The 27,958-nt window shown below is 42.9% G+C and overlaps 3 protein-coding genes across 9 annotated transcripts in view; all 3 read right to left on the bottom strand.

Annotated features, from left to right (window-relative positions):
• GPRASP3 (G protein-coupled receptor associated sorting protein family member 3) overlaps nt 1-27,958 on the bottom strand; it is a 108,179-nt gene that overhangs the window by 44,579 nt on the left and 35,642 nt on the right. The gene's annotated exons all lie outside the window — the stretch shown is intronic.
• GPRASP2 (G protein-coupled receptor associated sorting protein 2) overlaps nt 1-27,958 on the bottom strand; it is an 85,058-nt gene that overhangs the window by 21,458 nt on the left and 35,642 nt on the right. For 2 of the 7 annotated variants that reach the window (XM_059883954.1, XM_024988666.2), the window contains exons 3-5: nt 11,483-11,645; nt 11,311-11,378; nt 10,759-10,837 (exon numbers count right to left, since the gene is read on the bottom strand). The exons of 1 other annotated variant lie outside the window; for it this stretch is intronic. The gene's annotated coding sequence lies outside the window, so the exon portion shown is untranslated. Of the gene's footprint in view, nt 1-3,578; nt 6,850-10,377; nt 10,439-10,758; nt 10,838-11,310; nt 11,379-11,482; nt 11,646-27,958 lie in introns of all 7 variants that reach the window. 4 more of the 7 variants (XM_024988664.2, XM_059883950.1, XM_059883951.1 and 1 more) reach the window with 4 other exon arrangements.
• The window catches only part of GPRASP1 (G protein-coupled receptor associated sorting protein 1), a 57,777-nt gene continuing 35,642 nt past the window's right edge, over nt 5,824-27,958 (bottom strand). The window contains 4 exon segments of the mRNA XM_024988660.2: nt 5,824-10,438; nt 10,759-10,837; nt 11,311-11,378; nt 11,483-11,645. Coding sequence (XP_024844428.1) covers nt 6,004-10,113 — 4,110 coding nt within the window. The 5' untranslated portion in view covers nt 10,114-10,438; nt 10,759-10,837; nt 11,311-11,378; nt 11,483-11,645 and the 3' untranslated portion in view covers nt 5,824-6,003.

Here is a 27,958-nt window from a genome sequence, read left to right on the forward strand (position 1 = left end):
GCTGATAGGCTTATAGACATATGTATCTACTAAGTTCACTATACGTTTCTAAGACAGATTACCCAGCCCACAGCCCCATCCTAAAGGAAGAAGTCCTTGCTTGATTCTTGAGTAGGCATGACCAAATGGATAAGCACTAGACACCTGAAGGTGAGAGTTCATGGAACTGGTGAAAGGGATCAGCAGTGTCACTATGAGGGGGATAGATGGCCTTCTAGAAAATATTTGAAGAATGGATAGGCCTCTGACAGAGATTACAGGGGGCTGGAGATGATGAGTGAGAAAGGACAAGTGAATGAGAAAGTTGACCTCTCCAGGTACAAGGAACTGTGTGAATAAGCTATAGTGAAGATGTCTGTGAAAGCCTATTTTGTGTGATCTATAAAATGCTATATAATGTATGCTCTACCCTAAAAGGCATTAGTTAAAAAGGTTTTAAAGATGTTCTAAGGTATATTCAAGGTACAGATATTCTTTATGTTATACAAACTCTTCCTGAGACCAGAAAAAGAACAAAAGCTATCCTAACTCATTTAATGAAGCAAATATAACCTTGAAACTATAATAAAACTACAGCATTAAAATATAAAATCATAGGTCAGTATCATTAATGAAAAAAATGAAAAAAACTGGCAAGTTGAATCTAGTAGTATATTAAAAAACAGTAACAACAAAAATACTGTGAAAGAATGTCAAGGAGAGAGGCATAACCATAACTGCAGTCAGATTTTAGCACAAATACAGACAAAATAAGTAAAGATATATAATAGAAGACTTAAACAAGATTATGAACTAACTAGACCTAACTGTGGAGAAGGCAATGGCACCCACTCCAGTACTCTTGCCTGGAAAATCCCATGGACGGAGGAGCCTGGTGGGCTGCAGTCCATGGGGTCACGAAGAGTCGGACACTTACTGAGCGACTTCACTTTCACTTTTCACTTTCATGCATTGGAGAAGGAAATGGCAACCCACTCCAGTGTTCTTGCCTGGAGAATCCCAGGGACGGGGGAGCCTGGTGGGCTACTGTCTATGGGGTTGCACAGAGTCAGACACAACTGAAGCGACTTAGCAGACCTAACTGACATTTATAGAAAAGTTTACAGGACAACAGAAAGATACATAATTTTTTCTATTGATATATTAACCAAATATATCAATAGATATATTTACTAAAATAGACCATATTCTGGGCCATAAAGGAACATTCAATAAATTTAAAAGATTCAGACCATACAGAGTAAGTTCTCTGACCAGGTCAGTACTGTAGAAATATATAACCAAAACATATCTGGAAAAACCTCAAATATTTAGGAACTACATAGCCTATTTCTAAATAATTGTTGGATAAGAGAAGAAAATTAAAAAGAAATTAGTATATAATTTCCATTGAAAAATGAAAACACAACATATCAAAATTTGTGGGATGCAGCTTAAGCAGTATTAGAGGAAAATTTACAATACTAAATTGCCTGTATTAGAAAAACGACAGGTTCAAATTAATTGACCTCAGCTTCTATTTCAAGTAGCTAGAAGTAAAATAGTAACAAACACAAAGTAAACAAAAGAAAAAAATAAGAGCAAAATCCAATATAAAATAGAAAACACAAAATTTTTTAAATCAATAAAATTAAACACTAGCTTGTTGAGGTCAATAAAATTGATCAGCCTCTAGCCAGAATGATAAAGGAAAACAAAAGAGAAGACACAATTACTGATATCAAGAATGAGAGAGATGACATCACTAGATAACAAACATCAAAAGGATAATAAATTTATTGGCAAGGCTGGAGGGAAACAGACAACCCATAAACTGCTGATGGTAATGAAAATTTGTAATATCCCTTTGGAGGGATATCTCAGAATATCTAATAAAACTACATATGTATTTATCATTTGACCAAACATCCTCATTTCTAGGAATCTACCTCTAACCATACAGAAAGTATAATTGCACAAGGTTATTCTTCCAGCACTGTTGAAACAGCAAAATATAGGAAAGAAATACCCATATACAGGAGAGTAACTGAACAAATTATAGCAGTGATTAGAGAAGGGAATGGCAACCCACTCCAGTATTTTGGCCTGGAGAATTCTATGGAACCTGGCAGGCTACACTTCACGGGATCACAAAAAGTTGGACATGACTGAGTGATTAACACATAGCAGTGACACAATGGAGGATTATGCAGCTGCAAAAAATGAAAAAAAAAAAAAGATTGCTACATACTGCTGCTGCTGCTGCTAAGTCGCTTCAGTTGTGTCTGACTCTGTGCGACCCCATAGATGGCAGCCCACCAGGCTTCTCCGTCCCTGGGATTCTCCAGGCAAGAACACTGGAGTGGGTTGCCATTTCCTTCTCCAATGCATGAAAGTAAAAAGTGAAAGTGAAGTCGCTCAGTCCTGTCCGACTCTTAGCAACCCCATGGACTGCAGCCTACGAGGCTCCTCCATCCATGGATTTTCCAGGTAAGAGTACTGGAGTGGGGTGCCATTGCCTTCTCCATGCTATGTACTAATTGGCTTCAAATCTGTAAAATGTGCAGATAAAGAGGTTAATGGGATTAGTCAAATTTTTTTCTAACTATACTCTCCTAAAAAAAACTTTGGTATCCTGGAAATACCTCATAAAGCTGAGCTCTGATCAAAATGGATTAGCACAAATAAAGGAGTACCACTAAGGATAGATGCAAACCACCAAGAGTCATTGGCCAGAAAACAAAAACAAGGAAAAGAGCAAAGAGTCAGTGGAAGGGAACCTGTGAGAAAATTAATAAAGCAGTTCCTGTAGGTGGTTCCCAGAAAGACCCTCCTCTAGGCCCAAGACTGGAAAAGGGAGGGAGCCTCAGATGGAGCAGGTAGAACAATGACCCTTGTGTCTCTGGATGGGAACGGTTGAGGGTTCAGAATCTCATTTCCAGGGCAGATCCCTAGGATGCTGCTGCCTGGGTTGAGATCCAGGGATCCTCTTGAGGGTTGAAAAGCTTGCAGATATCCCAATGAGAACCACTATGTGAAGGGCCCAAAGCATCTAGGTTCCCTCTTCATGAGTGTGTCCTCTCTCCACTATACTAGAGCTGCCCAGGTTGAGGTTCATGCCTCTCTTGCATCTCCAGGCACCTGGAACCTTAGAGCAAAAGTCACCTCCGTTACTCTCTAATCAACCTCATACCCACTCCCACCACTAACTTGTCTGCAATATTCAGTCCAGTCATCCCCACTGTCTGACAGAAGAGAGAGTGCCAACTGGATGGGAGGAAAGGAAGGGTATAGTACCCCAAAGATCCCATCTGATCCCATCCCTGCCTCTCTAGAGCCAGCACTATGGGTGTACACAAATTGGGTGTTCACATATTGTCACTTCACCGTGTCCTCTTTCTAGGCACCCCTGAAGCCAACTGCTTCCTCGTGTCCACCTCCCCTACCCAAACAGAGAAACAGTCGCGCCATGCTGGGTGGGGTGAGGGGCATTCAGAAAGCAGGAGGGAGCACGAAGGTCCCAGGCGCTTCCTCCACGAGGATCTAGTCTCTACTACCACCTCCCATGGATGCTATTTCCCGGCTGGCCTCGAACCCACCTCCTCCAACAGCGGGCGCTGCTTCTCTCCACATACGCCTCCCTCAGGATGACTTCCGGCCTCTTGAGCTCCTGGACAAAAATCAGTCCCCAGCTGACGCTCGCGATTGTGTCCTCTGCCAACAATTACCATAATCCTGGGCACCTGAAGAATTCGTTCTCAGGCTAGTGCAGCATGAAGAGACACCCACCCACCCACCGTTACATCCTACCACTCCTCTTACAGCCGACTGTCAAGCGTCAGGTGCAAGTCTTTCCCGACCCTTTTCAGTGCTTACACACTTCTACGCTGGTCCAAGCGAGAGTGCCGTCATGTGACCCACCCTCAGCCTCACGTGACCGCACATTCAGCATGTCTGCCGCAGCCCTGAGTAGCAAGCAAGGTACTGTCTTCTGCCTCTGGGGCTGAGCTGATTGCTAGAACAACCTGAAGCTCCCGGTGGTGGTGAAGATAGACAGCTGAAAGGAAGGCTGGATTGGAGCCAACGTTTCCAGTCCTAGGCCTGGGCTTTGCTCTGTGGGAACATAGGGCTGGCAAGGAACACTCCATGAGGAGTTCAGAGACCAACTGACTTTTAATATTCTGTATAAAACTCTTTTGAGTAGACTCCGGGAGTTGGTGATGGACAGGGGAAGCCTGGCGTGCCGCAGTCCATGGGCTCGCCAAGAGTCGGACACGACTGAGCTACTGAACTCATGAGACTCGGGTGATGTATTAAAACACGTGCAAGATCTATCTTGAAAATACTGATAGGCAAAACAAACACTCACTCTCCAATTTCCACCACCAGGACGATCTCTGTTATCACTTCTGGTTTGTGAATGGATGAAATCTGCCACTTTGCCCTACTTCCAAAAATCTTACAGCCTAGAGTCTTATAGAAAAAAAAATTTTTTTTTCCATCCTGAGACAAACCAAGGTGAATAAAAATTCGTATATTTTCCTTTAGCCTGGACTCCCTCCTACCCCAAATCAACATAATCCCTGACTTCTAATCCTGTCTGAAGATAATTATTACCTTTGTGAATCCGGAAAAAAAAAAAAAGGTGTACCATAAAGTCAGAAACTTTAGAAAGTTTACAATTTACTCCTTTTAAAATAATTATGCATTTTTATTTGGCAACCCAGTCCTAAATTGTAGTCTCTCACACTTCTTTACTCTTTTGACATGTTTTAAATGGTTATAAGATTTTCCATAATCAAATAATATACATTTCATAAATTCAGTCCATTTCACACATTTAGGGAGTATCATCCTTCCATATATTTTACCAGTCTTTTCTATTTCATCAAATATAGAAGGCATGAGCTTTTCTTAGCCAATTAAAAAACCTGTATATCATCACTCTTAGTAGCTGTATGCTATTATCTTAACATTCTCCGTGAAGAAATGGTCTTCCTGACAGTTAAATTTGTGTGCTTTCTGGTCTTTTCCTTTTAACTTGTGGGCCAGTGGTCTCCAACATTTCTGGCACCAGGGACCACTTTCATGTAAGACAAGTTCTTCACAGACTGGGGGTGGGGAGGGGACGAGGATGGTTCAGTTGGTAATGTGAACAATACAGGAGGGCATGGTTCAGACAGTAATGCAAGGGATGGGCTGAGCTCAGAGGAAGCCTTCTGCTCACCTCCTGCTGTGTGGCCTGCTTCCTATCAGGCCACAGACCAGTACTGGTCTGCACCCCGGCCCCCTGCTTTAGGCAGTATCAAAGAAACACCCATACTTCGAATTGCAAAATGCAACTTCTCAGCTCTTCGACACTTACCTCATTTTATATTGCTTAATACTTAATACTCCTCACAGCCACTCCAGGCAGACTGGATAACTCACTCCCACAGGAGCACTTTTCCAACTGCGAGCTTTTCTTCACAACATCCAACCTCTTCCCTACATTTCAGAGCCCAAATCAATTGGGTGCTTTTTTTCTAAATCATACCCTGAGTATCAACCCATGGTAATATTTGCATTTATAGATATAAGAATAAGCTTTTTCAAGGAGCATTATTATTCATACGTTAATTATCTCTATGTTGTCATGTGTTATCTTGGCATCTATATTTTAAGTTCAAGGAGAAGGGTGATTTCTGCCTACTTAAACACAGAACTTTATTGAAAACAGGACATGACTCAAATCGACATCAGTAACACCAGAACAATCAAAAGGGTAGCTTACTTACGATGGCTCAATTCACTGTAAGTTTAAATACTAAATTCACAATCTGGACAAAAACAAATATCAACAAATGTGCTTTCAGTTTTAATACTTGTTTGGCATCAGAAGATAGACCCAGCTCATACAAAGTTGGGCAAAATTAGTATCAGCATTAAGGATGTACATTACAACATAGAACCAACTTTGAAAACATTATTCAAGGATCATAACTCAGGAACATAAGGATAATCAGAGCCAAGTAACTAATCATACTAATTTTTTTAGTCTGCCTCGGGGTCCTTTTTATGATCTACTTTGCCTTGCAGTTCCTTAGCAAATTTTTCAACTTCATGGAATGCAGAAGTAAGTGGCTCAAGACTGAAATCATCATCAGTGAACAATGCCTCTTTTTTTATATCATTACCAATATTCTCAAGCATTGCTAGAACAACTTGAATATTATCATTTGTCTCTTTCCTGCTAAAAAGGCCCATAAATTCTGACACTGCTTTAGCATTGAGTAGTTCTTTTGTCATGACAGAATTTTCAGACAAATTCAACAGTATTTTCAAAACATGAAACCTTGTTTCAGTATTGCCTGTGGCTAATAACAAAAGAAATCCAGATAGATACCTGGCAACCAGTGTGTGATAGTCAGTGGCTCTAGTGAGGTGTCTAACCATCTTTATTCCAGATAACTGCTCAGGGGAATCCAAGCTATAAGCAAGAGTTTCCTCACATACTTGACATACATATGTCTGAATTATGTTCAGATTTGGGTAAGGTGGAGCCATGTGAATCATATTCTCTAAAAACCTTGTCCAAACTCGGGAGGAGGGATAATTGAGCAAGGTTTCAATAAGTGAGACAACACCTGAATTGTGAATGAAATCATGAGTATATTGAAAAGTAGTTCTCATACCCATTGCAATTTTAGATATTTCATGAATAAAAGGATCTCAAATTTTGTCCATTAATAGGAGTTCTTCTTCAAACTCTTCAGGACCAATTTTAAGCTCACACTGTATGCAGCTGCAGGAGCAACTCTCAGGCTCTGCACTCTCCTTGGTCCTAAGATGCTCCCGAATTTGCACGACTGACCAGCAGAATGGATCATACTGAAATGGGAACTCGGGGTCAGGTTGATTAGCCTGAAGCAAAGATTCCTGGTCTTCCCCTTCTAGGCTCAGTTCCATGTGCTTTGGCTTTCCTCCAAACATTTCAGAGAATAGAAATGCTGCTTCTTTTGAAAATCTAAAGGGGCTTGGGGATGGGAAGCCAACCATACCCCATGGACCAGGCTTGAACTAAACAGTAACCTCCTCCCAGCTCTGGGGCCTGTGTGAAGCATCAGGCTCCTGCTCAACTGAACATCTGGATCTGCAAATGGCCCTGTACACAGGGCTAGGATCTGATTCAAAATGGGTCTCATCTCCTGCCCAAAACCAGGACCCCACAATGGCCTCATCCTCCTCAGCTATTGTCCTGGACTCATAGTTGGTTCCAACACTAGTCCTGTTATTGTCCTCATTTTTAGCCATAAACCAGGACCCAACAACTGTCCCTTCCTCATTTTCTGGCCTAGACTCAGAGGTGGCCCCAGTTTCAGTCTCACTAATGTCCTTCTCTCCAGACAAGAACCATGACTCAACAATAATCTCTTTATCATCCTCTGGCTTAGATGCACAGCATGTTTTGGCTTCTACATTGACTTCTTTTGCATCCCAGAACCAGGATTCAAAAATGGTTTCCTCTCCAGACCTTGATGTGGTCTCTTCTACTGCCTGAGGTCTAATGTCTATACTCTCTTCTTCAGCCCAGAACCAGGACCCAACAATGATTTCCTCCTTTTCAGCTCCATGCTTAGACTCAAAACTAGCCCCTGCCTCCAGACTGGTCTCTTCTTCAGCCCAGAACCAGGACTCAACAATGACTTCCTCCTCTCCAGCTTTTGGACTGTATTTGCTACAAATGTTAGCCTCGTTCCTAATAGCCTCTTCCCTGGCCCAGAACCAAGACCCAACAAAAAGTTCTTCTTCAGCTGCCAGCCTGTCCTCTTCTCTAGCCTCCACTTCTGTTTTAAGCCTGTCTTCCTCCCTAGCCCAGAACCAAGAGCCAATAATGTCTTCCTCTTCAATATCCAGCCTGGATTCTTCTTTGTCTGCAGCCTCTATAATGGCTTTATTCCCTTTCCAGAACCAGGATGTGATCATGGTCTCCTCTTTGGTAGGTGGCTTGGCTTCTTCTTCAGCCCTATCATCTGTACTGCTTTCTTCCACAGCCCATAACGAGGGACCTACAATGGTCTCTGGCCCTGTATATTTTATGGACCAGAACCATGAATTAACAATGTCTTGTTCATCCTCTAGCCTAGACTTCCAGCTGCCTTCATTGGCAGGAAACATACAGGGACTTTCTCCTGACCAGAAACCAGACTCACTGTTAATCTCTTCAGCAGCTGTCATAAATTTACACTGGGCACCAGCAGCATACTTCATACGGATCTCTTCAGTGGTCCCAAACCAAGACGATGTAATACTCTTTTCCTTGTCCTCCAGGCTAGACTTATTATTCACTTCAGCCCTCCCACAAGCTTCTACTCCAGGCCAGAACCATGACCCAATAATTGGTTCCTCCTCCTCAGTCCCTGGCATAGTATCACAGTTGACTTCAGCCCCAGAATCCATCTGGGCCTGGTTTCCAGCCCAAAACCAGGGCCAAAATATTGTCTCCTCTTCAGCTCCTGGCCTGGCCTCTTCTCTGAACTCAGCCACTGTACTGATTTCTTCTCCAGCCCAAAACCAGGGGCCAATGACCTCTTCTTCCTCAGACTTTGGCCTGGACCCACAGTTGGCCCCAACCCCAGCTTCTACACTGGCCTCATCACTGACCCAAAACCAAGACCCAAAAATGGGCTCTTCTTCAGCCTCTAGGTTGGTTTCTTCATTAGCCCAGCAAAAACTGGCAATGACCTTTTCTTTGTCATCTGTTAGCAATGATTTGGAAGTGGCATCAGCCTCAGTTTCCACACTGGTCTTTTCCCCACTTCCAAACACGGAACTGCCAATAGGCTCCTGCTCAGCCTGTGGTCTGAATGTACCACTGGTTTCTTCTTCAGTCCAAAACCAACTGCCAACAATGGACTCATCCTCCACTTGAGAACCAGTGGCCCCACCAACTATGCTGGAGTCTTCCACAGCCCAGAACCAGGCCCCGGTGAGGAACTCTTCCTCTGGCCTGGCTTCTTGCTTGGCCCTGGCTCTGGCCTTGATTTTGGCTTCTTCCTTTACCACTGCTCTGGCCCTGACCTCTTTCTTGGACTTGGGCTTGACCAAGTTATTAGTCTTCTCTCCAGGCAGGAACCAGGGCTCTTTTTTGACTACATCCATAGACTCAGACATGAAATCAATGGAAGTTTCTTGCTTGGCCCTGTGCCTGGCGCTGACATTGGCCCCCTTCCTGGCTCTGGGTTTGTACCTACCCTCCTCTCCAGCCCAAAACCAGGATTTGACATTGTCTTCACATTCAGACCCAGAACTGGATTCAGAGACTTCTTTCTTAGACCTAAACCAGGACCTACTATTGGTCTCTTCCCTAGGCCTAGACTGGATATTGGTCTTTTCTCTGACCCAGAACCAGGATTTCTTGATAGATTCATCTTCAGAACCAGAACTGGAGGCAACATAGAGTTCCCAACTGGTTTTGGGCCTAGACATAGCCTCTTCTTTGGTCATGTGCCTAGACCTAGTACTGGCTTTCACCCTATCTCTAGGATGAAGCCTTGTACTGACCTCTTCTCTACTGCAGAACCAGGAGTTCATAAAGGATCTATCCACCCATCTGAAATCACAATTGTGAAAGGTCTCTTTTTTAGATGTAGGCCTGGGATGGCACCAAGACCCCATATTGGTCTCCTCCTCTGACACAAGCAAATACTGGATTCCTGATTGGGACTTGACCTTAGTGCCAGGAAAGGACTCAGCATCCATACTGGCCAGTTCCCTAACCATAGATGAGGTCTTAGGTTTTGCAACTGACCCAGACTCAGTACTGATCAGCGGCCAGGCTACAGCATTGTTTTGGAACACTCCCTCTGTCTTCAGTAGGACCTCAGCATCAAACTCAGTCTTGGCCCATGAATAGGTTTCATTCATGGACATTTCTACAGTGATTGCCTTGGCCTCACTCTTAGGATGTGTCTCAGTTACTGCCACGGTCTCAGTTTGGGGCCTTGCTCCAAGCATTACCTGGGCCTGGGTCCTAACCTTTGGTCTGACCACCATTGGGACTTCATTCTCTCTTTCAGTCCCACCAGCAACCTCTTTGCCAGGCTTCTTTTCAGGCTTGGCCTGGACACCAGTCTCAATCTCAGCCCCAGTCATAGTACAGTTACAGAGGAGACCTGAATAACTACAACTATCCCAGTCTCAGCTTCTACCACAGATTTCTCACTATTTTGTGCCTTCACACTCTAATTTTTTGATGATTCAGGTGATACAGCTGGAAAGAAAAGTTAGAGCCAATCACCAGTCCAGCAGTCAATAAGCCTCCTTTCCAATCCCAGCCTCAGTCAATATTACAGTCAGAGTGAAGAGAAAACACAACCAAGCTGGGAGAGGATGGATGGTTCCTGGGTGGGTACACACCTGTTGAAGGTGGTGCTCAGCAGCAATTTCACCACCACCAGAGCTGCCACTGGAAGTCAATCTGGGAAGTGAGAATGACATGGCAGTTTGAGTCTTTTCCAACTGTCTCACTCCAGGCAAAAACTCACATAGAGAGACTACACCTTAAATGCTTGGTGGGAAAGTTAGGCTATTAAAGTCTATCACTTTCATTTTGTTTACAGTTTTTATCCCCAGAGCTGCCATATTACTTTGCCTATTATAAAATAGGTATGAAGTTGGTGGAAAAGTACCTTGGCAATGAGAGAGGCTGAGGAGCCCCAAGGCCAGACCCTAGTCACTGCTGGACTTGTGTTGGTCTCCTCTACCCCACCCAAAAGTTGTACCCACTCCCATACCAACCTGCACTGATGTAGCACAATTTCTTGCTCCTTTCCTTGATTCCAGTGGTGTCAAACTCTACAGCAGCCTGTAGGCTATCCTGAGAACAAGTAAACATATAAGAGAGACTGGAGCCTGACTGCTAGAAAGACAAGCAAGAACCCTGACCCTGATACAAACATCTTACTCTTTTAAAGGTCTAATGTGCCTAATATTTTCTGTCTCCTGGTCTCTACTCTCAAGTCTTTCCCTCCCATTCACAGCCCAGTCCACACCTACTCCAATATTCCTGGTATGCTGCTGCTGCTGCTAAGTCGCTTCAGTCGTGTCCGACTCTGTGTGACCCCATAGATGGCAGCCCACCAGGCTCCCCCGTCCCTGGGATTCTCCAGGCAAGAATACCGGAGTGGGTTGCCATTTCCTTACCCTGTAGGAAACGCGAGGGTTTCTGTGGCAGTGTGCAAATTTGACATGGAGTAGGTGAGGTAGAGAAGGCCCTGCAACCACTTAGATCAAAGATATCTGCCATATTACTCTGTAGCTGTCTCCTGTATTGCCCCTCTTTGCACAAACCTCCAGAGATTTGAACCGGACTCCTCCGCCTTTCCTTCCTTGCAGAAGTGACCAGACTTAAAGCAGGTCTATGGAAAAACAAATGAAAAGGTAAGGCAGTCAAGAAATAATAGCAGCAACTGAGTACTTGGGGGACAGACAAACACCACAAACATAGGAGTTCCCAAGTTACCTGCCTTTTAACATTTAAGAGTCCCATTAGGTAGAATATTTCCTTTTAACTTAGGCCATCTGGATCAGGTTTCTGGATAACCACTCAACATCATATCACACTCCTCCTCTTACTCTCTTCTTCAATTCTGAAGATCCACCACTTGTTGTTCACCTCCTTTGTGCTGCACAACAAATTGGGGGAAAAGCACCCACATATTCTAGGTTGTGTAGTGGTATTTGTATTTATGACTTCTCTTGTACCTTTATCTCCCAGTCCAGCTTTTCCACCTCCAATTCTGGATAGAGGAGAGAGAGGAAGGCAAGGGAGGTGTGTAGAAACCAGGTAGATAGAAGAATTTTAGAAAGTATTCCTGGATGCCTGACCTGCGCTGGTCGCACTCACCCCACCCTGATTTAGATGTCCAGTCAATGGTTGCTGCCCACCCTCAACCCTTCATTCCCCACACACCTTCAGAAAAACAGGTCATTTTCCCATTCCTTGTTTTCCTCAAGCCTCTCCTCTACAGATGCACCCCATGGCCTGAAATTGCCAGACCTACTGCACAGACAGGAGACTTTGGCATCAAAGAGGTGCCTGTGGGAAGGGACAGCACCCAGCACGCGGGCCCAACAGGGACCTTGGCAGAATCATGGCCCGGGCTGCTCCAGTCCCGGCTCCCTCTGCCACTTCAACCATAACAGCCTCCCACACAGCCCTCTCCCCGCAAAGGCACGGTCGAGGGCGGGGCGCAGGCACCCGGAAACCCCGGCGGGGACTAGTCGGCGCCGTATGCCTCCCCAGCATCCGAGGGAACCCTCCCACCACCACCCCGCCTGTGCCGGTCGCTGCTGTCTCAGCGCCAAGGATCCTCTGGCGCTGCGCACTTCTCTAAGGATTCCCGCTCCGACCCGCTAGCCTTCCCGTCCTCAGGCTGCCAGGGGTAGCTGTGAGCCGGTCGTCGCCCCGCGACACCCTCACTTGCCTTCGCGGGTGCAGGGTCCCGATGGTCGTCCTCCCACTCCGGTCGCAGTTCCTCTTTCACTTCCCACCGCTCTCCGTGTGGGTAGAACAGCAAAGAGGCGTCTGGCCCCCTGCGCCGCTGCGCCAAACCAGGCAGAAGATGTGTAGACTGCAGCACCGACCGCTCGCGGCGAGGGTGTCGGAGCGGGGGGTGGAGGGATACAGCACGAATGGGTTTGATACCCCCGCACCCAACCCCCACCAAACCCAGTGTAATTCCGACCCACAGGGGGCGGGGCTGGGAATAACGCCAGCTTGAGGGGCGGGGCCACGCCAGCCCGCCAAGCCAGCCCTCCACTGCCCCCTGTGGGGTGAGCCCCCCCGCCACGCTTCTGGTCCTGCAGCACAGAAGGGTCACGGGTGGCGCGGGCGGACCGGTCTGGACGGGTTGCATTGCAGGGAACGGCGGATGGATACAGACCGCCCCGCAGAGTGTGTGTGTGTGTGTGTGTGTGTACCTGCAGAGTGTTCTGTGTCCGCCTCCTGGGAGCGGCGGATGGATACAGACCGCCCCGCAGAGTGTGTGTGTGTGTGTGTGTGTGTGTGTGTGTGTGTGTGTGTGTGTGTGTGTCCTCCTGGGAGCGGCAGATGGATACAGACCGCCCCGCAGTGTGTGTGTGTGTGTGTGTGTGTGTGTGTGTGTGTGTGTGTCCTCCTGGGAGCGGCAGATGGATACAGACCGCCCCGCAGTGTGTGTGTGTGTGTGTGTGTGTGTGTACCTGCAGAGTGTTCTGTGTCCGCCTATGGATACAGACCGCCCCGCAGTGTGTGTGTGTGTGTGTGTGTGTGTGTGTGTGTGTGTGTGTGTGTGTACCTGCAGAGTGTTCTGTGTCCGCCTCCTGGGAGCGGCGGATGGATACAGACCGCGACGCAGTGTGTGTGTGTATGTACCTGCAGAGTGTTCTGTGTCCGCCTCCTCCCTTCCCCCATCACGCTGGCCATCCTTCTTGGGCGCGGGTGGCTGGGGGGCTGCTTTCACCTTCAGGGGCCGTGGACTGGAGGAAAGTGGGAAGGGGCGCCTGTGGAAGCCGAGCCCCTGCCCCTAAGGGAAGGCAGCCCCTGATAGACCTCTGGCTGAGGAGACAAACCACTTGTCTGCGCCAGTGTCGTCATTCTTTCTGCCACACTGCTGTTCTCTGAGTCGCTGTGGTGGCACACTTTACCATTTCACTGTCTGCACAGTTGCCCAGGAAAGAGGACCTTTCCCTGACAGGACCCGCACCTGCTCAGACAATCCTGTTTCTCACCCCCCAGCAAGGGGTCAGGCACCATGTAGGGACAGTCCTGGCTCTTCCTGGCTTCTGTCTGTCAGGTCATCTCTTGCAGGGGATTCCAAGGGCTCATCATTTTGGCAGGGTAGGAATATGCCAAGGATTAGAACCAACTGGGATCTTACACGCTTGCCATACACACCAGTCTACTTCCCCCAGCCATTCTTTGGAGAAGGCCCCACCAAACACTTAAGAGAGAAACCTGCTGTTTCTTGAATCCTCTGATTCCTGCACTTCTACATCCCCCCTTTAGTCTCCATCCCTGTCATTTGTGCTCTGTTGGGCAAAGAGCAACCATGGTTAAGAACATCTCTGGTTGAACACAAACCTGTTGGCATTGTTGCCCATTTTAAAACCCAACTAAATGGCACCCTCATGGTGGTAGGCTGAATAAAGATCTCCCAATGATGTCCATGGGCTTCCCAGTGGCACTAATGGAAAAGAACCCACCTGCCAATGCAGGAGACATAAGAGACCCTTTTCCTATTTGCAACCTTCAGGACTGTAAGATAATATTTTATTGTTTTTGTTTTTTTTTTTTTTTAAACCATCAACATTGCAGTAATTTGTTACAGTAGTTCAGTTCAGTTCAGTCCTCAGTCGTGTCCAACTCTTTATGACCCCATAAATTGCAGCACGCCAGGCCTTCTTGTCCATCACCAACTCCCAGAGTTCACCCAAACTCATGTCCCTCAAGTCAGTGATGCCATCCAGCCATCTAATTCTCTGTCGTCCCCTTCTCCTCCTGACCCCAATCCCTCCCAGCATCAGAGTCTTTTCCAAGGAGTCAACTCTTCACATCAGGTGGCCAAAATATTGGAGTTTCAGCTTTAGCATCATTCCATCCAAAGAAATCCCAGGGCTGATCTCCTTAGAATGGACTGGCTGGATCTCCAGCCAGGGGACTGGACTGGGACTCTCAAGAGTCCAAGGGACTCTCAAGAGTCTTCTCCAACACCACAGTTCAAAAGCATCAATTCTTTGGCGCTCAGCTTTCTTCACAGTCCAACTTTCACATCCATACATGACCACTGGGAAAACCATAGCTTGAACTAGATGGACATTTGTTGGCAAAGTAATGTGCTTTTGAATATGCTATTTAGGTTAATCAAAACTTTCCTTCCAAGGAGTAACTATCTTTTAATTTCATGGCTGCAATCACCATCTACAGTGATTCTGGAGCTTCAAAAAATAAAGTCTGACACTGTTTTCACTGTTTCCCCATCTATGTGCCATGAAGTGATGGGACCAGATGCCATGATCTTAGTTTTCTGAATGTTGAGCTTTAAGCCAACTTTTTCGCTCTCCTCTTTCACTTTCATCAAGAAGCTTTTTAGTTCCTCTTCACTTTCTGCCATAAGGGTGGTGTCATCTGCAAATCTGAGGTTATTGATATTTCTCCCGGCAATCTTGATTCCAGCTTGTGCTTCTTCCAGCCCAGCGTTTCTCATGATGTACTCTGCATATAAGTTAAATAAGCAGGGTGACAATATACAGCCTTGACGTACTCCTTGTCCTATTTGGAACCAGTCTATTGTTCCATGTCCAATTCTAATTGTTGCATCCTGACCTGCATATAGGTTTCTCAAGAGGCAGGTCAGGTGGTTTGGTATTCCCAGCTCTTTCAGAATTTTCCACAGTTTATTGTGATCCACACAGTCAAAGGCTTTGGCATAGTCAATAAAGCAAATGTTTTTCTGGAACTCTCTTCCTTTTTCCATGATCCAGCAGATGTTGGCAATTTGATCTCTGGTTCCTCTGCCTTCTCTAAAACCAGCTTGAACATCTGGAAGTTCATGGTTCACGTATTGCTGAAGCCTGGATTGGAGAATTTGAAGCATTACTTTACTAGCCTGTGAGATGAGTGTAATTGTGCAGTAGTTTGAGCATTCTTTGGCATTGCCTTTCTTTGGGACTGGAATGAACACTGACCTTTTCCAGTCCTGTGGCCACTGCTGAGTTTTCCAAATTTGCTGGCATATTGAGTGCAGCACTTTCACAGCATCATCTTCCAGGATTTGAAATAGCTAAACTGGAATTCAATCACCTCCACTTGCTTTGTTTGTAGTGATGCTTTCTAAGGCCCACTTGACTTCACATTCCAGGATGTCTGGCTCTAGGTGAGTGATCACGCCATCGTGATTATCTGGGTCGTGAAGCTCTTTTTTGTACAGTTCTTCTGTGTATTCTTGCCACCTCTTCTTAGTATCTTCTGCTTCTGTTAGGTCCATACCATTTCTGTCCTTTATCGAGCCCATCTTTGCATGAAATGTTCCCTTGGTATCTCTAATTTTCTTGAAGAAGTCTCTAGTATTTCCCATTCTGTTGTTTTCCTCTATTTCTTTGCATTGATAGCTGAGGAAGGCTTTCTTATCTCTTCTTGCTATTCTTTGGAACTCTGCATTCAGATGCTTATACCTTTCCTTTTCCCCTTTGCTTTTCGCTTCTCTTCTTTTCACAGCTATTTGTAAGGCCTCCCCAGACAGCCATTTTGCTTTTTTGCATTTCTTTTCCATGGGGATGGTCTTGATCCCTGTCTCCTGTACAATGTCACGAACCTCTGTCCATAGTTCATCAGGCACTCTATCTATCAGATCTAGTCCCTTAAATCTATTTCTCACTTCCCCTGTATAATCATAAGGGATTTGACTTAGATCATACCTGAATGGTCTAGTGGTTTTCCCTACTTTCTTCAATTTCAGTCTGAATTTGGCAATGAGTTCATGATCTAAGCCACAGTCAGCTCCCGGTCTTGATTTGCTGACTGTATAGAGCTTCTCCATCTTTGGCTGCAAAGAATATAATCAATCTGATTTCAGTGTTGACCATCTGGTGATACGGGATCCAAATTCTATCACCATCCTGATAAAGTCCATTTCCCTTCACTTTCTTGAATTGGACTTCCGCCCCCAGGAGGATCAATTTGAGGGCTCATCTCTCACCACTATAACTACCCTCTTAAGAGCCTACTCTCTTTGCTAAAGAAGAGAAATTTTGCAATCATCTTTGAGGTTCCTCTTGGAGAAAGTCCCTATTCATTGAAAATCACTTGATGCTTACCAGGATGGAAAGGGAACCTTATTCACAGCACAGCAGAGGATGAGATGGTTGGATAGCATCATTCGACTCAATGGACATGAGTTTGAGCAGACTCTGGGAGATGGTGAAAGACGGGGAAGCCTGGTGTGTTACAGTCCATGGGGTCACAATCAGTTGGACATAACTGAGCGACTGAACAACAACAAATCATATCACAAATTTTCATATATTTTCATATCAGCTTTTACTTGTTATTAGATATTTATTGTAACTGCACAATATTTCAATGATAGGAAAAAAATCTGGAGATGATTCTATAATGTATCTAGACAAAACAAATGTCAGTTTCCATAGGAAAGTCTTTCACTGTGCTTTTTCAATTACCTGAGCTGAATTGTGGATTATGTTTTCTATGTTCTAAAGTTTACACTCTCTTGGATGAATGCCAGGTTTAAAGAAGGGTGTCTGAGGTCTGCTGGGATCTGTGGGTGTGTGTTAAGGTCTTTGCCTCTCTAAACTGTTTCTTCTTGTTGTTAAAGTGTCTGGTGCCTTTCATTTATCAACAGATATACATGAGTGTCTACTTTATCCTAGGCACTAGACATACAGTAAAATATATATACATATATATATATATATATCTGTTCTATTCAGTTTACATTTACTTGTATTTTCTATTTTATTTAGATTCCTACCTAAAATTTTATGTTCATATCAATGCAAACTTCTCTGGTAATTTCCAGATGCTGGGATATTGATCCCCAAAACATTTACTGGTAGGGGAGTGGATACTGTGAGACTATGAAATATATTTTGGACAATTTGTTCTAAATTCACTTACAGAACAGACACTATTTCTGTTAACATTTATTGGACTAGAAAAGTCCTATTTCATGCTTCTTATGTTAGTTCTATATGTGTGTGTATCAGAGAGACCGTCATGTTTAAAATCAAAGAGCAAATAAAAGATTTAAACAGGATGCTGACCTATGTCTGTCTGACTGTTAAATAATATTGATTTCTTGTTGTTCAGTCACCTAGTCATGTCTGACTCTTTGCGACCCCGTGAACTGCAGCATGCCAGGCCTTCCTATTCCTCACCATCTCCCCAAATTTGCCCAAGTTCATGTCCATTGCATTGGTGATGCCATCCAGCCATTTCCTCCTCTGATGCCCTCTTCTCCTTTGTCCTCAATCTTTCCCAACATCAGGGATTTTTCCAATGAGTCAGCTGTTCACATGAGATGACCAAAATACTGGAGTTTCACCTTCAGTATTAGTCCTTCTGTTAGGTAGTTAGAATAGGAAAAAGGAGTCCAGAATGGTGGTGGCTAAAAGACAAGGAAGGGAAAAGCCCGCAAAAATAGAACAAAGGAAGGTCCGAGGACCAGAGTGAGGACCTCAGGTAGAACAAACAGCACTCCTGGCTAGCCCAATTTACGTAGGGCAGGCCCAGGGGGAGTAAAAAACATATAAAAAGAGGAGCCAAAGGGCCGGGGGTCTCTCTCTCTCTCTCCTGCACACACACTCTCTCTCTCTTCTCTTTGCATCTTTTGGGTCAGCATGCTCTCATGCCTTGAGGATGTGTTTTCCTTTATTTTCTAAATAAAACTGAGCTGTAAAACTGTCCGAGAGCTGTGACACCCCAAGGGCTTTAACGTCCATCACTTCAAATTTTGGTTGTGATGAGACAGAACCAAGGAAATTACACAGTCTCCTGACACTTCCAATGAGTATTCAGGGTTGATTTCCCTTAAGATTGACTGGTTTGATCTCCATGCTGTTCAAGGGACTCTCAGGAGTCTTCTCCAGCACCACAGTTCAAAAGCATCAATTCTTTGGTGCTCCACCTTCTTTACGGTCCAGCTCTCACAACCATAGCCTTGACTACATGGACCTTTGTCAGCAGAGTAATGTCTCTGCTTTTCAACACACTGTCTAGGTTTATCATAGCTTTCCTGCTAACAAGCAAACATCTTCTGACTTCATGGCTACAGTTACCATCCGCAGTGATTTTAGAACCCAAGAAGGGGAAATCTGTTACTACTTCCACCTTTCCCTCCTCTGTTTGCCATGAAGTAATGGGGCCAGATACCATGATCTTAGTTTTTTTAATATTTAGTTTTAAGCCAGCTCTCCCACTCTCCTTCTTAACCTTCAAGAGGCCCTTTAGTTCCTCTTCATTTTCAGGTAAATACTGTATTTGTGAAAGTCACTCAGTTGTGTCCGACTGTTTGCGACACCATGGTCTATACAATCCATAGAATTCTCCAGGCCAGAATAGTGTATTTACTTCCCTGTATTTAAAAATACTGTATTTACTTCCTTGTAAAATGGATTCTCATGTGAATGCAACAGCCACAGTTCCACCCTCCAGTGTCTCCAATGGCACCTGTGTAATCCTGACTAGCCTCTGAAATCTAAATTTCTGTGGTGTAAATGCTGGGCATTACACCTTTTGATTTTATTTTAAGTGCCTGACATTAAGCTTTTGAGTTGCAAAGGCATCAATTTCAAAAGACATCCATCTTAAATAAACATATAGGTTGTAAGACAGCTACAGAATGGATCTGAGAAGGAACTAGGCCACTCCCACTCATGAAGCTCTCTCTTTCAGAAAGCCTTGGTTAACCTAGTTAACTGAGTTCTTAAGAGATCCTTATTTTTTCATTCTTGAGACTACTATCTATTCTTGTGCTTTAAATTAGTAAATAAAGACAACCTGAGGAACCCTAGGCTCCCTAATGCTGGGACCCTCATAAAACAAGAGCCCCAGTTTCATGTTCTCTGTCTCTCTCCCCACACCCCCAAATAGTCCCCAAACCAGTAAGCCTGGGATACAGAAGCAGTTGTGCTGACTCACTACACCCACCCCACCTCCCATATCCATGCACATGAACTCTAACATATACCTTGTATACCTTGCCTGTGCAGCTTGAGTGATCTACTCCTGCCTCTCTCAATCATCATGGTCATGGACCTAGTTTTGCCCATTTTGCTTAACTTACCTTCCTTCTGTCCTTCATGTGTCTCAGACAAACTTTCCCTCTGGTATCTCCCTTTTTTTCAAGGTTGATCCAAACCCTATGTATTCTTAGAATATATCCATTCTCCTATTCCTGAGTTCCAGGCTGGGTTGGGTTCTTGTAAACTATGAAACTGGCTCAACACTTGTCTACTTTCAGTAGAGACTGCAGAACCTCTAGGAAAGCTCTAAACTGCCTGCTACTTGAGACAAAGCACATCTAAAGAATTTATGGGGAGTCTTGACCCAAGAATATTTTCAGGTTACATTTACAGTGGGTTCTTCTTTAAGAGAATTTATCCTTAGGGAAAACAAAGCCAGGCACAATGACCTCAGCCCAGGAACAATGCCTTTTCATTAGGGAAGTTTAGCTATTCTATTGGTAAAGGTAGCACTGGTATTAGGACTCTTGTTTTTGCCTCTTGTAACATATATCTTCAACTGTATGTCTATCAAAACAAAGGCAGGTTCATAAGTTATCCCAAAAAGAACTGTCTGAAAAGAAACTGTAACATTCTGGTGTGCAGATTCCACCTATAAAGTATAACCTAAAGAGAAGAAAGTGTCTGTTCTCCAACATGGTTTTAAAGTTTAGAATAGTAGTCAATTCTAACATCATGAGGACTCTGGGTATGGGTAGTGGTTGGGCAAATTAGAGGGAGCAATTGGAGGGACTTAAGTGCTTGACAGTAAAGCATACTGTGCAAACCACATATGGAAAAATCGTGTGAAAACCATCAAAATTCAGGACATGGGAAATACCCCTTGAGGATTTCTAGAACTAAAGGGGCTGGTGAGGTGAGCTCATGGTTATTAACTTTGCAAGGAGAAGAGATCTTGAATTTCCACAATGCCAGCGAATATTGGCAGTTAATTGAATGTCAAAGTAACTTTCCACCTGCTTCCTAAAATCCTTAATAAAGAATGTCCACATCATTTACACTTAGATTTCATTGACTGGAATTCAATCACCATTCGTTGAGAGTGCTGTCCATTCACAAGCTGTGCTGGGACAATTAGATATCCACATGCAAAAGAATAAAATTGCTTCAGCAAACTAGGAATAGAGTGGAACTTCCTTGATTTGATAAAGAAATATACAGAAACATACAGTTACCAGGGAAGCCCACATAATGGTTAGGAACTGGCTTTACCATTAAGATAAGGAAATGTCAAGAATGTCCTCTGTCACCACTCCTTTTCAAAATTGTACAGGAATTCCTAGCTAAAGCACTAAGACCAGAAAAGGATATCAAAGGGATACAGATTGGGAAGAAGAAATAAAACTGCCTTTGTTTGCAGATGACACGATTGTCCATGTAGATAATCTGAAAGAATATTAAAAAATTGGAACTAATAAGCAACTCTAGTAAGGTTACAGGATAAGGTTAATATTAAAAAGTCAATTGCTTTTCTACATACTAGCAATGAGTAAGTGAAGTTTGATAACACAGTACCTTTTATATTAGCACCCTCAAATATAAAGTACATAGGTATAAATCTAACAAGTATGTACAGGATCTATATGAGGAAAATTACAAAACTCTGATTAATGAAATCATACAGGAACTAAATAAATGGAGAGAGAGTCCATGTTCATGGATAGGAAGACTCACTGAGACTAGTTCTTCCTAACCAGCTCTTCCCAAACCAAAGTATAGCAAGCTATTTTGTGGATATCAAAAGATATCAAAGTTTATACGATGAGGCAAAAGACCCAGAATAGCCAACTCAATATTAAAGGAAAGGAACAGTCAGAGGACTGACATCACTTGACTTCAAGATTTATTATAAAGTTACAGTAATCATAATGATGTGATATTGGTGAAAGAATGGACAAACAGATCAATGAAACATCATCAGAACAGAGAGTCCAGAAATATATCAACATAGTCAACTGATCTTTGACAAAGGGGCAAAGACAACACAATGGAGCAAAGATGGTCTTTTCAACAAATAGTGTTGGAGTAAATGAACATCCACATGCAAAAACTGAATCTAAACTCAGACCTTACATCTTTCACAAAAATCAACTTAAAATGGATGACAGACCTAAATATGAAATGCAAAACTATAAAACTAGAAGATAACATAAGAGAAAACCTTGATGCATTTCTCTGATAATTAGTGAAGTTGAGCACCTTCTCATATACTTGTTGGCCATTTGTATGTTCTCTTTGGAGAAATTTCTATTCAAGTCCTTTGCCTTTTTTTTTTTCCTTCTTTTTTGGCTATGAAGTTATAGGAGTTCCTTGCATATTTTAGGTATGAGTCCCTTAGATATATGGTTTGCAAATATTTTCTCCCTTTCCATTCCATTATTTCCTTTGTTGTGCACAAACATTTTAGTTTTAGTTTGATACAGTCTCATTTATCAATTTTTACTTTTGTTGTCAATGAGTTTTGTGCTGTAACCAAGAAATCACTTCTAAGACAACCATGATATTGTAAAGTAATTAGCCTCCAATTAAATGAATTATTTAAAATTTTTTTCTGTATTTTTTTAATTGAAGTATAGTTGATTTACAATACTATACGCTTCAGGTGTACAACATAGTGCTTCACAATTTTTAAAGATTATACTCCAGTTATACAACTACAATAAAATATTGGCTATATTCCTTGTGCCATACAGTATATCCTTGAAGCTTATTTATTTTACACACAGTACTTTGTACCTCTTAATCTCCTACGCCTATCTTGTTCCTCCCCATTTCCTTCTCCCTACTGGCAACTACTAGTTTGTTCTCTGTATCTGTGAGTTTGTTTCTTTTTTGTTATATTCACTAGTTTATTTTTTAGATCCTGCATATAAGTAATTACATGTAGTATTTGTCTTTCTCTATTTCATTGAGCATAAGAGTCTCCAAGGTCAGTCATGTTGTCAGTCACAAATGGCAAAATATCATTCTTTTTTATGGCTGAGTAGTATTCCACTGTGTGTGTGTGTATACATATTTTTTTAATTTTAGTTTTTTGAAATATAGTTTATCTATAGTGTGTTAATTTCTTCTGTACAGCAAAGTAGTTCAGATACACACACACAAACATGTATATACAACATTCTTTTTCATATTCTTTTCCATTATCAGGGGATATTGAATACAGCTCCCTGTGCTATACAGTAGGACCCTGTTGTTTATCCATTCTGTATATAATAGTTTGAACTACTGGGAACAAGAATGGAAAGCAGGGAGACCGATTGGAAGCTGGGAAGTAATTGCAGTGCTCTAGGTCAGAGATGATAGTGGCTTGGACTAGGGTGTTACCTATGGAAATGGTGATTAAGTATCCAGCTTTGGCATATATTTTATAGGTAATGCCAACGGATATTATAGATGGATTGAATGTAAAGAGAGAGGAATCGATGATTCTGATTCTGAGCAACTGAGTGAATAATGGTATCATTTACTGAGATGAATGAAGACTGGGAAGAACAGGTTTTAGGGGGAGGGTCATGAGCTCAGGTTAGGGCATGTTAAGTTTTAGATGCCTTTTATACATATACATGGAGATGAAAAGTAGGCAATTGGATGTATGTGTGGGACTTTTAAACGAGTTCCAGATTAGAGATAGAAATTTGAGAGTCATCAAGATGCTTGCATGCACGTTCAGTTGCTCAGTTGTCTGACTCTTTGCAAACCCATGGACTGTAGCCTGCCAGGCTCCTCTGTTCATGGGATTTCCCAGGCAAGACTCCTGCACTGAAAAAAATCAAAGCAATTTGAGGAGAACTCCCACAAACTCCTACTGCCATATCTACCTGCATCTGTGCCCATAAATTCTGCCTTTTCTGGTATTCTCACAATGAACTCTTCATCCTGTTATCTAAAGCTGGCCTTTTCATTTGTCCATTGGATGATATCCTATTTCTTCTACTCAAGGTCATTGTTCCAAAATTTTCTTCTCTCTTTTATCATAAACATTTGCCTCTCTAGTGGAATGTTCTCACCAATATTCAAACATACTGTACTATTTCCTATCTTCAAAATAAAATTCTCCCTTTACACCATAACTACACTCAGTAGTTACTACCTCATTTCTCTGATTCCTTTTGCTACAAAATTCCTTAAAACTGTGGTTTTTAGGTACTGTATCAATGCTGTCTCCTCCTTTTCTCTTGAAATCGTGTTAAGTCTTTCATCTCCACCATCCAATGGAGTTTCACTTCACCACTGAAACTACTCTTGTCAAAATTGCTAATGATGTCCCTGTTGGTAAATCCAATAATCAGTTATCAATCCTCACTGTGACCTACAATCCCAGTTACAATACAATTTACCATTCAAGTCAGAACATTTATGAGAGTGAAAAAGGATTCTGTTGACAATTATTTCTGTACAACAGACATAAATTAGGACTGTCCTGGGAAAGGAGGGGTATTCTGTCACCTTACCTATCAGCAGTGTTAGGCAGGGTTGAAAACTTCCTTCTTGAAACATCTTTATTTGCAGGATACCATACATTCTGGGTTTTTCTCCCATTATACTGGCAACTCATGACTGCACATTCTTAACTTTCTTTTTTCAATTTTGCTTTTGCTAGTTCATTATCATCTCCTATATCTCAATATTGAAAAGCCCCAGAAGCTCAATCACTGGACTTCTTCCCTTACTACCTGCATTATTTATATTCCTTAGTGATCTCACCCAGTTTCATGGCTTTAAATGCCATCTATATTATTGCCTGGAAAATTCCATGGACAGAGGAGCCTGGCAGGCTACAGTCCATGGGTTCGCAAAGAGTCAGACACAACTGAGTAACTGAACGTGCATGCAAGCATCTTGATGACTCTCAAATTTCTATCTCTAATCTGGAACTCGTTTAAAAGTCCCACAGATCAGATCAGATCAGTCGCTCAGTCGTGTCCGACTCTTTGCGACCCCATGAATCGCTGCACGCCAGGCCTCCCTGTCCATCACCAACTCCCGGAATTCACTCAGACTCATGTCCATCGAGTCAGTGATGCCATCCAGCCATCTCATCCTCTGTCGTCCCCTTCTCCTCCTGCCCCCAATCCCTCCCAGCATCAGAGTCTTTTCCAATGAATCAACTCTTCGCATGAGGTGGCCAAAGTACTGGAGTTGCAGCTTTAGCATCATTCCTTCCAGAGAAACTCCAGGGCTGATCTCCTTTAGAAAGGACTGGTTGGATCTCCTTGCAGTCCAAGGGACTCTCAAGAGTCTTCTCCAACACCACAGTTCAAAAGCATCAATTCTTCGGCACTCAGCCTTCTTCACAGTCCAACTCTCATATCCATACATGACCACAGGAAAAACCACAGCCTTGACTAGACGAACCTTTGTTGGCAAAGTAATGTCTCTGCTTTTGAATATGCTATCTAGGTTGGTCATAACTTTCCTTCCAAGGAGTAAGCGTCTTTTAATTTCATGGCTGCAGTCACCATCTGCAGTGATTTTGGAGCCCAGAAAAATAAAGTCGGACACTGTTTCCCCATCTATTTCCCATGAAGTGATGGGACCAGATGCCATGATCTTCGTTTTCTGAATGTTGAGCTTTAAGCCAACTTTTTCACTCTCCACTTTCACCTTCATCAAGAGGCTTTTTAGTTCCTCTTCACTTAACTGCCTACTTTTCATCTCCATGTATATGTATAAAAGGCATCTAAAACTAAACATGCCCTAACCTGAGCTCATGACCCTCCCCCTAAAACCTGTTCTTCCCAGTCTTCATTCATCTCAGTAAATGATACCATTATTCACTCAGTTGCTCAGCATCAGAATCATCAATTCTTCTCTCTTTACATTCAATCCATCTATAATATCCATTGGCATTACCTACAAAATATATGCCAAAGCTGGATACTTATCACCATTTCCATAGGTAACACCCTAGTCCAAGCCACTATCATCTCTGACCTAGAGCACTGCAATTACTTCCCAGCTTCCAATTGGTCTCCCTGCTTTCCATTCTTATTCCCCTAAGATCCATTCTTTACACAGCAGACAGGATTATCCCTTAAAAAATGTAAGCTGTATCACACTACTCCCCTTGTCAAAATCATCTAATGGCTTCCCATAAAATTTCTTTTATCTAAACTTCTTTCCATGGCCTACAGTATCTCACAAGATCCAGCCACTGGCTACAAATTTACATGTCTTTCCAACCTCTTTGCTTACTCTATTTGAGCTACATTGGCCTCCATGCTATTTCTCTAACAAGCTAATCACTTCTTTACCAAAGGAGCTCTACAGTTATTGTTCCCACTGCCTAGAATATTTCTTCTGCAGATAGATTCATGCCCCAATCCCTCATTTCATTCATTTATGTGTTTATAGAGAATTTCTCTATCTCATTAAAAATAGTACCTCACTTCCAGTATCCTTTATCCTCATATTCTCAATTTTTATTCATAGAATTTATCACTACTAAATATTATATTACATATTTTATATATTTACTTTCTTACTATCTATTTTACTTCATCCTAAATGTAAGCTCCATGAGGATAACAATTTATCTTTTTCTATGCTCTATTCCCAGGACTTAGGAACAGTGCCTGACATAGAGTGCTTAATAAATACTTGTTAAATATATAAATGCCTCCAGAACCTTGGGAAAATCAACCTTTTCTGTTGACTATAAAAATCATATCAGTTTACACTATAATTTTAAATCTGAGGAGAATTATTATCCTTTTACATGCTTTGAAGTCAAGAGCTACCTGGAGAAATAGGGAAGTTTGGCCTTGGAGTACAAAATGAAGCAGGGCAAAAGCTAACAGAGATTTGCCAAGAGAATGCACTGGTCACATCAAACACCCTCTTCCAACAATACAAAAGAAGATTCTACACATAGACATCACCAAATGGTCAATACCAATTCAGATTGCTATATTCTTTGCAGCCAAAGACGGAGAAGCTCTACACAGTCATCATAAAAAATACCAGGAGCTGACTGTGGCTCAGATCATGAGCTCCTTATTGCAAAATTCAGATTTAAATTGAAAAAAGTAGGGGAAACTACTAGGCTATTCAGGTTTGGACAGAAGTACAGCTGCTTCAGACAGCATGATGCAAGGCCAGGGCAGGGCAGCTGCACTTCTGTCCTGCAGCAAGAGGCGGGTGGCTCCTAGGAGCGACACTGCTGGCTGCAGCCTACCAGTCCCCTGAGAAAGAGGGCACCAGCCTAACCTGGGGCCAAACTTTGCTCTCAGGGCTCGGGCAGGATGTGCTTGTCAGAGGGGCCTTCCTATCACAGCCCTGTCTACAGCCCACTTCTCCCTTCCTTGCACCTCAGTTTCCTCATCTATAACATGATGAATTTAGACTAGCTAATCATTTAAAATGTTTTAGCAGCAGAACTATTTTTTTAGGTATCTACACCAAATCCAATATTTACAACATAAATTTATAAATTTTATTATTTCAGATGTATAAGATACACTTATTAAGCAGTTAAGTGCTCTGAAACTTAGAATGAATAGGACAGTTGCTTATTTACACCAACCTCTGCTTCCAATTCTTTATCTTAATTTTTTTTTGGTTGTACAATATTAGAATATCAGAAAAAGCCTGATTACAGAGTTAGGACTTGGAGTAGAGCTTCCCTGGTGGCTCAGATGGTAAAGCGTCTGCCTACAATGCGGGAGACCCGGGTTCAGTCTCCCTGGGAAGATCTCCTGGAGAAGGAAATGACAACCCACTCCAGTATTCTTGCCTGGAAAATCCCATGGATGGAGGAACCTGGTAGGCTACAGCCCATGGGGTTGCTAAGAGTCGGACATGAGTGAGCGACTTCAAACATTCAGGTATGACCTAAACCAAATCCCTTATGATTATATAGTAAAAGTGATAAATAGATTCAAGGGATTAGATCTGATAGACCGAGTGCCTGAAGAACTATGGACGGAGGTTTGTAACACTGTAAGGAGGCAGTGACCAAAACCATCCCCAAGAAAAAGAAAAGCAACAAGGCAAAACGATTGTGTGAGGATGCCTTACAAATAGCTGAGAAAAGAGAAGTGAAAGTCAAAGGAGAAAGACAAAGATATACCCAACCAAATGCAGAGTTCCAAAGAATAGCAAGGAGAGATAAGAAAGTCTTCTTAAGTGAACAGTTCAAAGAAATAGAGGAAAACAACAGAATGGAAAACACTAGATATCTCTTCAAGAAAAT

This window comes from Bos taurus, chromosome X, assembly GCF_002263795.3.
Source record: "Bos taurus isolate L1 Dominette 01449 registration number 42190680 breed Hereford chromosome X, ARS-UCD2.0, whole genome shotgun sequence".
NCBI lineage: Eukaryota > Metazoa > Chordata > Mammalia > Artiodactyla > Bovidae > Bos > Bos taurus.